Here is an 11,055-nt window from a genome sequence, read left to right as displayed (position 1 = left end):
CTAGGCACAAGGCCCGAACTTTTTTTGGGGGGGCTAGTCGGTTAGATCGGCACCAGTACGCAGTTGGTACTTAATTTATCGACGCCGAAAGGGTGAAAGGCAAAGTCGACCTCGACGAAATTTGAACTCAGAAAGTAAAGATAGACGAAATACCACTAAGCATTTCGCCCGGCGAGCTAACGTTTCTGCCAGCTCGCCGCCTTCCTGTTTCTTTATATTACATGCATAATACTTCTATACATGTCTTGTTTTCAAATTTTGGTACATGGCCAGCAATTTTGGGGAAGTGGGTAAGTCGATTATATCGACCCAGTGCTCAAACTGTTACTTATTTACTTATTTTATTGAGCCCAAAAGGATCAGAGGCAAAGTGGACATTGGCGGAATTTGAACTCAGAATGTAAAAACGGACGAAATGCTGCTAAGAAACTTGTCCGGCTTGTTAACGAACCTGTTAGCTTGCCGCCTCAATACATACATACATATATTACATACGTACTTACATGCTTATATATATATATATATAATATATATATATATATTCTTTTTCCTTTGTTTCTGACGAAGAGCTCCGCTCGAAACGTATATATATATACATACATATATACAATGTGAATGTGGACGAGTGTGTATGTGAATTTGGGTGCGTGTTGGTGAGCTTGAGTAAGTGTCGTTGTGTGTATATCCGTGCATCTGTGTGCGCGTGCGTGTGCTCTAACGATGAGGTATCTTTTGTAGAGGAGGGGAGGGAAGCACTCCGTCGGTTACGACGACGAGGGTTCCGGTTGATCCGATCAACGGAACAGCCTGCTCATGAAATTAACGTGTAAGTGGCTGAGCACTCCACAGACACGTGTACCCTTAATGTAGTTCTCGGGGATATTCAGCGTGACACAGAGAGTGACAAGGCCGGCCCTTTGAAATACAGGTACAACAGAAACAGGAAGTAAGAGTGAGAGAAAGTTGTGGTGAAAGAGTACAGCAGGGATCGCCACCATCCCTGCCGGAGCCTCGTGGAGCTTTAGGTGTTTTCGCTCAATAAACACTCACAACGCCCGGTCTGGGAATCGAAACCGCGATCCTATGACCGCGAGTCCGCTGCCCTAACCACTGGGCCATTGCGCCTCCATATACATACATATATACAATGTGAATGTGGACGAGTGTGTATGTGAATTTGGGTGCGTGTTGGTGAGCTTGAGTAAGTGTCGTTGTGTGTATATCCGTGCATCTGTGTGCACGTGCGTGTGCTCTAACGATGAGGTGTCTTTTGTAGAATCAACTGAACTACCAGGTCCATTGAATTAGCGTTTAAGCGAATGACCATTCTATCGACGTTATTCTCGAGCCGAAGCCGCATGAGACTGTGACAAGTCTATCCTGTTTCAATTACAGGCGTAAACTCGTCCTCCAGGCTTCAACAAAGTCTCTGTCAATCTAATGTCCTGGAATGATTCAGTCAAACTGAGGCAACTGTGAAGGGTACATGCCAAGCTACCACACATGGTGAACGAAATCGGGATCTTATATTTGCGATCTTATATCAACAACATAATTTTACATACTTGCAAGCATCTATCTATCTATCTATCTATCTATCTATCTATCTATCTATCTATCTATCTATCTATCTATCTATCTATCTATCTATCTGTCTATCTGTCTGTCTGTCTGTCTGTCTGTCTGTCCGTCCGTCCGTCCGTCCGTCCGCCCGTCTATCTATCTATCTATCTATCTATCGATCGATCAATCTCTCTCTCTCTCTCTCTCTCTCTATCTATCTATCTATCTATATACGTGTGTATGCATACGTCTATTTGTATGGATCTATATATATATAGATATATGTACGTATGTATGTACAGGCACACACACACACATACACACACGCACGCATGTATGCACACACTCAAGCATCCGTTGATACATACAATATACACACATACATTACGCAGAAGGACGTTCAAGAAACACGAAAGCTACTATTCAGCGATTCTCTATTAGCTTCCATTAACACCTGATAAAGCAATATACTTAGTACTGCTTATGTGTGTGTATGTGTATGTGTGTGCGTGTGTGTGTGTGTGTGTGTTTGTGTGTGTGTGTGTGTGTTTGTGTGTGTGTGTGTGTGTGTGTGTGAGTGTGAATATATGTGTGTGTACGTGTGAATAAGCGTGCGGCTTCGCGCACATGCGTGAGATTATTTGTTTACGCGTGCGTGTATGTCGATCGGAAGGCGTTTTAATGAAATTATCAATTATATATATAGACGTCCCCCATTTCTCAGAATATATATATATATTGAATACATATTCCTGTACTCACGCATACCTTTACAATATATTGTACAAAATACAGCTCTCACATACGTTGGTGCGCAAATCATTAGCACGGAACACGCGCTATGTATTACCAGTGTATACCTCCGTCACTTCTCTATCGTTAATGATAGAGTAGTCACTGCCCACCACTTACAGGTTTGTGAACACCACACATCCGCCTACAAACAACACTCTCTAGACCTGCCCACTAGTTCAACTTAATTCGAAAATACATATTATCTTTGCCAATATACATGCACCACTACTACTACTTCCTAAGCTTATAGCTCCAATTAATCGACAGTCTTGGCGACAAATGAAGCTAATTCTTTCATTTAGTGTTTTTTTTATTTATTTATTATTTTTTTTTACCGTAGCACGAAAATCAAGTTATATAAAACTAAATTTAATTATATTTTTCTTTAGATTAAGCGCGACAAAGAGTCTACAGTTTTTAGAGATGGGTGAGGAGGATGTTGCAACATAAGTACATATATTGTATTGGAGTGGAAGCACTCCGTCGGTTACGACGACGAGGGTTCCTGCTCGTGAAATTAACGTGTAAGTGGCTGAGCTCTCCACAGACACGTGTACCCTTAACGTAGTTCTCGGGGATATTCAGCGTGACACAGAGAGTGACAAGGCCGGCCCTTTGAAATACAGGTACAACAGAAACAGGAAGTAAGAGTGAGAGAAAGTTGTGGTGAAAGAGTACAGCAGGGATCACCACCATCCCCTACCGGAGCCTCGTGGAGCTTTAGGTGTTTTCGCTCAATAAACACTCACAACGCCCGGTCTGGGAATCGAAACCGCGATCCTATGGCCGCGAGTCCGCTGCCCTAACCACTGGGCCATTGCGCCTCCACATATTGTATTAACAATAGTCTGTTAATATTATTTTCCGGCAGAAGGCGGTGAGCTAAGAGAATCGTCAGCTCGCTGGGCTAAATAAATGTTTAGCAGTATTTCGTCCGTCTTTAAATTCTGAGTTCTAATTCCGCCGGGTCGACTTTACCTTTTATCATTTCAGGGTCGATGAAATTAGTGCCAGTGAAACACTGGGGTCTACGTAATCAACTAGTCTCCTCCCACAAAATTTCAGGACTTGTGCCTATATTAGAAAGGCTCGTAGATAGTTGTCAAACGTTCGTATCCGTCTATCAGCATTTGATATTCTATTTTTTCGTTACTTTATATTATTTACGCATATTATGAAAATACCCTCTATCCCTTGTCTTTGTATCATCCACAATCTTATTTTCTGGATTTTGTGGAAAATAAAGAAATTATTATTATTATTATTAATTATTATTATTATTATTATTATTGAGTGAGAGAGCAGTGCACGCCATCAAAGTGACACTGGTATAAAATTATACGTCTGATAAGGGTACGCCACGCACACGCATCACAACCATATGTGCCCGACATGGTGATCGCATATTAAAACAAACAGCGCATGACCTTGCAGGTGGGACCCAGTTCGAATTTTCTTCAGGGTGAGTAGCCCATTATTATTATCATTATTATTATTATTATTATTATTATTATTATTATTATTATTATTATTATTATTGTCAGAACTGTTAGCGCGACGAACAAATGCTAAGCAGCATTTCTTTCACATCGGGATTTCAACTTCTGATTCCGTCGTGCTCGCCAGATCTGATAAAAACCCTTGGAACCTTGGATCCGAAGAAGAAGAAGAAGAAGAAGAAGAAGACAACAACAGCAACAACCCATGAGGTATCAATAAAACGATGATAACAACAATATTGTTACCGTGGCAACAGAAGGTAGACGTAAGGACAAAAGCAATAATAATAATACCTTCGAAGGATAGCTGCAAAGGGTCTAAAATAAACGGTTTGGCTACAGTTAAATGTGTTTCTATCCATATATTAAACACCATGCCGTTTTCAATACTCGGAATTCCCAAAATTTCATTGCCACGGATATAGTTGTAGAAGAAGAAGAAGAAGAAGAAGAAGAAGAAGAAGAAGAAGAAGAAGAAGAAGAAGAAGAAGAAGAAGAAGAAGAAGAAGAAGAAGAAGAAGAAGAAGAAGAAGAAGAAGAAGAAGAAGAAGAAGAAGAAGAAGAAGAAGAAGAAGATTGCAATGGAACAAGTTATCTTCTGTCGGCAGATATTTGGAGGACATAATGGTAAATATAGATTTTTACATATATTGTATATCTTATTAAACAATGGGGGTGAGCACGATTTCAAATGCTCTTGAGCACGATTTCAAATGCTCTTGAGCATAGTATCTGCTTGATCAGAAACGATCAAGGTTAAAGAAGAGTAACAAGTTTGTGATCTGTACAGCGTGTTATAAATAAGAACTTGTGACATTTTAGTAATAGTTAAACACACGGATTTCGGCAAGGAAAGCTTAACGGACAAGATTTTTGTTTCATTTCGAACTGAACTGACGACGTCTGTTATAAATAAATAACAGAATGTCGATAGGTCTAAAGGAAAAAAAAAGTTCGAATAGGACCCATGAGATTTTATAAGAACTTTAGCGATATATTATAATAAAGTTAAGTGTGGTTAATGGGCAAGTAAAAAGAGGACTTTGTAAGCAGCATAATGGTCGAAGCACAAATGATGAGAAACTATTTTTCTCTACGATGCTTCTACTATTCTAACTGCAGCAGGAAAATCTAATCAATGTAAGAATAATGTTTTAACCATACACGTTTCATTATGCAACAGTACCTGATAATTCTTACTTTATCTTGCTGTTCAGTTCCCACGTTGTCAGCAGAGTTTTCACATCATCTCTCATTGGTTCAGTGTTTGAGTGTTTCATTATTACATGAAAATGTAATTAAACTATAATACGGCCCACAGCAACACTTTCCTTATCACTATTACCACTAAGAATTCTATCGTTTCTATCTCTTGAAAAACTAAACAAAAACAAAAAAAAACCTCTTTTTTATCCACAACATAACGAAATATGCTCTTCAATATCAGAATATAACAGATGTACTGCTGTTATATATATATATTCGGTACATAATGTTTAAGCTTACACGCTGAAAGAAAATATTTGTGGTGTGAAGAGAGCAAACGCAAACAATCTGTAGAGCCACTCATAATCATATTATGACAACCTTAGAAATCTGAAGACATTTACAATACTTTCCTATAAAGGTTGCTCATAATGTGAAGTGGCTTGGAGTGTTAGTGTGCATTGTACAATGTAGTATTTGAGTTGAGTTCTTACCAAATGGCATCAATCATATCCAGTCCCATTTCCACGCAGCACTTGGCGTGGTCTGGCCTGGCTTCCGGCAGTCCGCTCACACAGTAATAGCAATCACCTAGGATTTTGATGCGTAGGCAGTTGTTGTTCTGTAAAGAGAAGTAAATAACGAGAGAATAAGTGTGTCTGAAAGAGAGAGAGAGAGAGAGAGAGAGAGAGAGAGAGAGAGAGAGAGAGAGAGAGAGAGAGAGAGAGAGAGAGAGAGAGCAGCGATACAAGCTGATTTCTTAAAAAATATGGTTACAATATAAATACAATCACTGCAGTAAGATCAACATTAGGTATCACCGTAACACGTCGTGCCGCCATGTTTGTTAACAATCAGTTTCTCTATAACTAAAAGCTGACACTTCATTTCTGCTTATCCCTCAGCATAGTATTTAACGACCCATTTCAATTTATTATTGCTCATGATTCAGTTTGACCAAGTTAATTAGTGCTCATAATCATTGTTGTTTAGCGAGAATTTGTGTTAGTAAGGTGTTAAATGCATCAGAGGCCAGATTGTAGCGAAGGGGAAATATTCGGGGAAAGAGAGATTTGAAGAGAAGCAGTCATAGTGAGTATCGTTGAAGGAGACTAATTTGTATCTGTTTTAGGGATTAGTACATACACACACACACACACACACACACACACACACACACACACGCACACACACATATATATATATATATATATAAACATATTAAGTGGTTTCCATCATAGGAATCCCTTACGCTAGAAGCAACAGCTAAAGTGCAAACCACTAATTAGGGATAAATTAGGGATAATTAGGGGTTTGGATTTTAGCTGTTCTTTCTAGCGTAAGGGATTCCTATGATGGAAATCTCTTAATATGTTTAAATGTACACTGTATTTCGTATGAATAATAATAATCTATTGACTAATTTTTCTATACGGTAGGCCGCTGGTAGTAAACATTTCTAAAATTTTTATTACCCTGATATTATTAATTACATATATATATATAATATATATATATATATATATATATATATATATATATATATTATATATATATATATATATATATATATTCTAGAGATCGTCAGAAGTTCCAAGAACCATGAAAGAGATAAGCTTAAGGTATTATAGTAAACGCAGTAAAACTTTAGTAGAAATTTAGTAATAGTAAATGTACCGCAACTCTGTTAGTTGTTACTTGTAGTGGAGATCTTGTGTGATTCACTTAAACTGAGAGTAATGCTGTTGGGAATCTGGTATGACTGGTAGAGTCGGTCGTGGCGGCAAGTTTAAACAGGAAAAACTAGGTTAAATACAACCCCCCGAGCTTCAATGTTTCAACGACAAAATAAGCAACTGATTTTTACTTTTGAACTGTTGGAGGAGGCTACAGTCGGATCATTACCAGTCTGTTGTAATCTCTTCATTTTGCACTGCCTGTTTCATTCGATATATGTTGTAGAGCAACTTTTGAATATAAAAGAGGATACAGCAATACCGTGGACAAGTGTGTGAACAAGTAATTATGAGTGAAGGATAAATCGTATTTTATACAAAGCTAGTAGCTTTGACGAATGATATTAGGAGTTCAGCCCGTAGCCATTCCGTATTTACGAGAATTGGCTGAAAATTTCATAGGTTGAGCAAATATACTCTCATTGAATGTGACCAAATGAGGTTTATTTTTCAACACAATCAACACAATTCTTACATCGGTGTTGCAGTGATTGGATCCCATCGATGAAGAAATTTTCAACTTGTTGGTCAAAAAGCCATGAACAGCATGTATGAAGTCATCATCACTGCGATACTGGGTGACCAGCAAATTGTTTTTTCATGTTAGGGAACATATCACGGTCAGACGGTTTATTCACAGAATACTGTATGGGGATACGTTATTTCCTCAATTCTTAACGTACATTTTATTATTTTACTATTAATAACTGCGTTGTTTCTCTCCGAGTAAACTCACATCTGACAGTACAAAGAAGACTTGTTAGACGGGGCCAAACCAGAAGAAAATAGAGGTTGATCAATCAGTTCAGAGACACAGTCATGCACAGCAACCATTGAACCGAAGGACTTGTGTGGTGGAACATTGTCCTGATGAAAGAAAACTTCTTTCATCACCATGTGGTGAATACGATCAATACTTTCCTCGGTGGTGACAGCTGCAGGACGTCTAGCCCTTGGATCATCTTCAAGTCTCTCCTTTCCCCTCCTAAATTCAGCTACCCACTTTTACATTGTTGATAAATCTGGAGCGTCATTCCCTAACGTATGAAGCATGTCAACATGAATGTCCTTGGGGGACAAACTCTTTTATGGAAGGTACTTGACAACACCACGATGCCAAATTTCGTCGATTTTCAAGAGAAGTCGCTGCTAGTAACTTTTGAAGTCTTCTTTGTACAGTCAGATGTGAGTTTACTCGGAGAGAAACAATGCAGTTATTAATAGTAAAATGATAAAATGTAAGTTAAGAATTGAGGAAATACCGTATCTTCATACAGTATTCTGTGAATAAACCAAACTGGGTCCAAATTGGAATAGAAACCGACACTGCCTACTCAACTGACCGGGTATTCGTCAGCCAGTTTACAATCTTTATTTATCCGACGAGAAAATATTCGTTTCTTTCCAACTACCTCCAAGAGAAAGTTGGGATGTGGATTAGAGTGAAGAAAAATGGCGGCCTCAGCTGTTTATGCTGAAATATCGATTATGTAATTTAAGAATGGTTATTCGGAAAATCTACTGTCTTTCTGATTTCCTGTAATGATACTTCACTTTTATTTAATTCATCAACAAAAGAGGATGTTGAGAATCTAATATCAGTTAATCATTTGATTGTTACTGATAAACTGTAGCGTTGAACTGGTTAAAGTAGAATAGTTCAAGATCTTCAGATAATAATGAGCTTCACTTTCGGATTTTAGGATTAGGCTTTTCTGTAAGTTTGTGTTTCTTGTTAAATTCCACACAGCAACATCACTTGTGATGCAAACCAGTTAACAGTACATTTCCCTGCTTTGCCAAAAATAGAATCAACAATCAATTATGGGCAGTTTTGCCCAAACTTAGTGCCGTAACCAACAGAATATATCAAAATAAGCTATTTTCTAGTGGAATACTCTCTTTTACTCTCTTTTACTTGTTTCAGTCATTTGACTGTGGCCATGCTCGAGCACCGCCTTTTTGTCGAGCAAATCGACCCCAGGACTTATTCTTTGTAAGCCTAGTACTTATTCTATCGGTCACTTTTGCCGAACCGCTAAGTTACGGGGACGTAAACACACCAGCATCGGTTGTCAAGCGATGTTGGGGGGGGGGGACAAACAGACACACAAACACACACACATACGTATACATATATACGACGGGCTTCTTTCAGTTTCCGTCTACCAAATTCACTCACAAGGCTTTGGTCGGCCCGAGGCTATAGTAGAAGACACTTGCCCAAGGTGCCACGCAGCGGGACTGAACCCGGAACCATGTGGTTCGTAAGCAAGCTACTTACCACACAGCCACTCCTACTCATTAACGGATAGCTTAGAATTTTCTTAAATTGTTGGGTCTGGAGGATGAGACAGTGCCCATAGACATCGTCGGTCCTCGGAGACTGGTGAAATTGATTTCGTTCATGTTCAGCTCGAACCATTGCAAGTCAACACCAGCCGTAAATTTTCATAGGAAAAGAAAAAGTTCTAGCGGGTTGATATTCTGGCAAGGAAGGGAAAGGAATGGTAATTTGTGTACATTCTTGAAGCTTGCACACAAGTGTAATAACGGAGAAGGAAGACGTGAATCAGGAATGTATGAGAATGCCATGAGCTCCACCAGCACTGAAAGTAAGATGCTTTGGAGTACTGGTGGAAATGGCAGAAGGAGAAGACAGTATGGTAGGCAGTATTCATGACCCACTGCACTGCCTCCGGGGCTGCTGGGAGAGCAGAAGGAAGGTATCCTCAAACCGGAACACAATCTCGGACGCAATGCCAAATGGTGGCATTAAACCGGTCAACGGACTAAGCCTTCTATCGAAGTAGGCTATAGCAGGATTTGAACCTTGAATGACGTTCTTACAGTTCGACCATTTTGCCGTCATATATTGGTCTTTTTATCTATCCAGAAGGATGAAAGTCAAGTTTTGTTTTGGCGGTATTTGAACTCAGATCCTAGTGAATCGATACAAGATAACACGACGGTTTCTGCTCGACATTTGGGCGGAATTAGTTAAAAAAATTGTGCAAACCTCATATTGTGTCGTGAAGTAGACATGTGTGTGTGAGAGAGAAAGAGAGTGAGAAAGAGAAATTAAGTGAGTGAAGGTGTGTGTCGTGATGATTGATGTCTTTTAAGGTACACACACATATAGAAAATGTGACGTCACCATATAAAATGTTTACGATACTTGATTTATGGAAAAGATTATAATGTTAAATTTTTGAAAAGCAAATATGTGAATGAAAATTAAGTTTAATTTGTAGCCGAAATAGTACTGAATCTTTTGATACCCCATACGTAAAACTCTGTTACTCGGTTTTGGAATGCATAAGGAATATATAATAGATATATATAGGACAGACTTCTTTCAAACTCAGAGTATCATCTCACGTTACAATAGAGACGTAATACTGAAATAGTATAAGAGATAACAGATTGCTCTGCGCTCGCATTAGGCAGGAAGTTGGAAATTTATTTCGCCCATGACACTGCATGGACCTTGACTTTTGTATTTGACAATTGTTGCTTTAAGAAATTTATTTCGATTTTATGTATATATGTATGTATATATATATGTATGAGCCAATGAGGGAGACCTCTACATGGTAGATAGACCTGGTAGAAATAGCAGCCAAATCTCCCTCAAAATACCCTACTGTCTTAATCCGACAATTCTGCCTATTATATAGTTTGAATGAGAAACTGTAACTAAATATTAAGATTATTAACCCCAAACTTGGACGGTGTTAAGTAGTGGAGATGTTTGGTGATTGTATGTGGCGGTTACTTTTGACTGTTTCTTCTCAAATAAGGATAATTGATTGATAACGAATCTTAACACAATATATATACAACTTCAAGTGGAATCGGACATCATAAGAGAGAGAGAGAGAGAGAGAGAGAGAGGGAGAGAGAGAGAGAGAGAGGGGAGAAGAGAGACAGCATAGCGACGGTTTTGGCTGACTCATTCTGTACTCCCCTTGTTGCTAGCGAAATAGTTATGTACCGGCCGTCTGAGCAAACATGTTGCTTTTAATGGCGGAACAAACAGGACAAGAAGATTACAAAAATAGCGATTCTCACTTTGAAAGTAACAATTTTGATAATCATTTTAGATTACGGAACGCCCCGCTCTCAAACGTATCCATGTTTAAAATTTCAGCGCGATCGGATGATCCACACTTGAGTTAATAAGCGCACACACAAACAGACAGACAGAAAGGATTTTATGTATATTATATATATTATATATATATATATATAAT

The 11,055-nt window shown here is 38.7% G+C and overlaps 1 protein-coding gene across 1 annotated transcript in view; it reads right to left on the bottom strand.

Annotated features, from left to right (window-relative positions):
• LOC115219679 overlaps nt 1-11,055 on the bottom strand; it is a 323,525-nt gene that overhangs the window by 11,403 nt on the left and 301,067 nt on the right. Inside the window, exon 5 of the mRNA XM_036509467.1 lies at nt 5,558-5,685. Coding sequence (XP_036365360.1) covers nt 5,558-5,685 — 128 coding nt within the window. The remainder of the gene's footprint in view (nt 1-5,557; nt 5,686-11,055) is intronic.

This window comes from Octopus sinensis, linkage group LG15 (genome assembly GCF_006345805.1).
Source record: "Octopus sinensis linkage group LG15, ASM634580v1, whole genome shotgun sequence".
In the NCBI taxonomy this organism is placed as follows: domain Eukaryota; kingdom Metazoa; phylum Mollusca; class Cephalopoda; order Octopoda; family Octopodidae; genus Octopus; species Octopus sinensis.
Note: the sequence above shows the minus strand (reverse complement) of the source record. Positions and strands in the feature narration are given on the sequence as shown.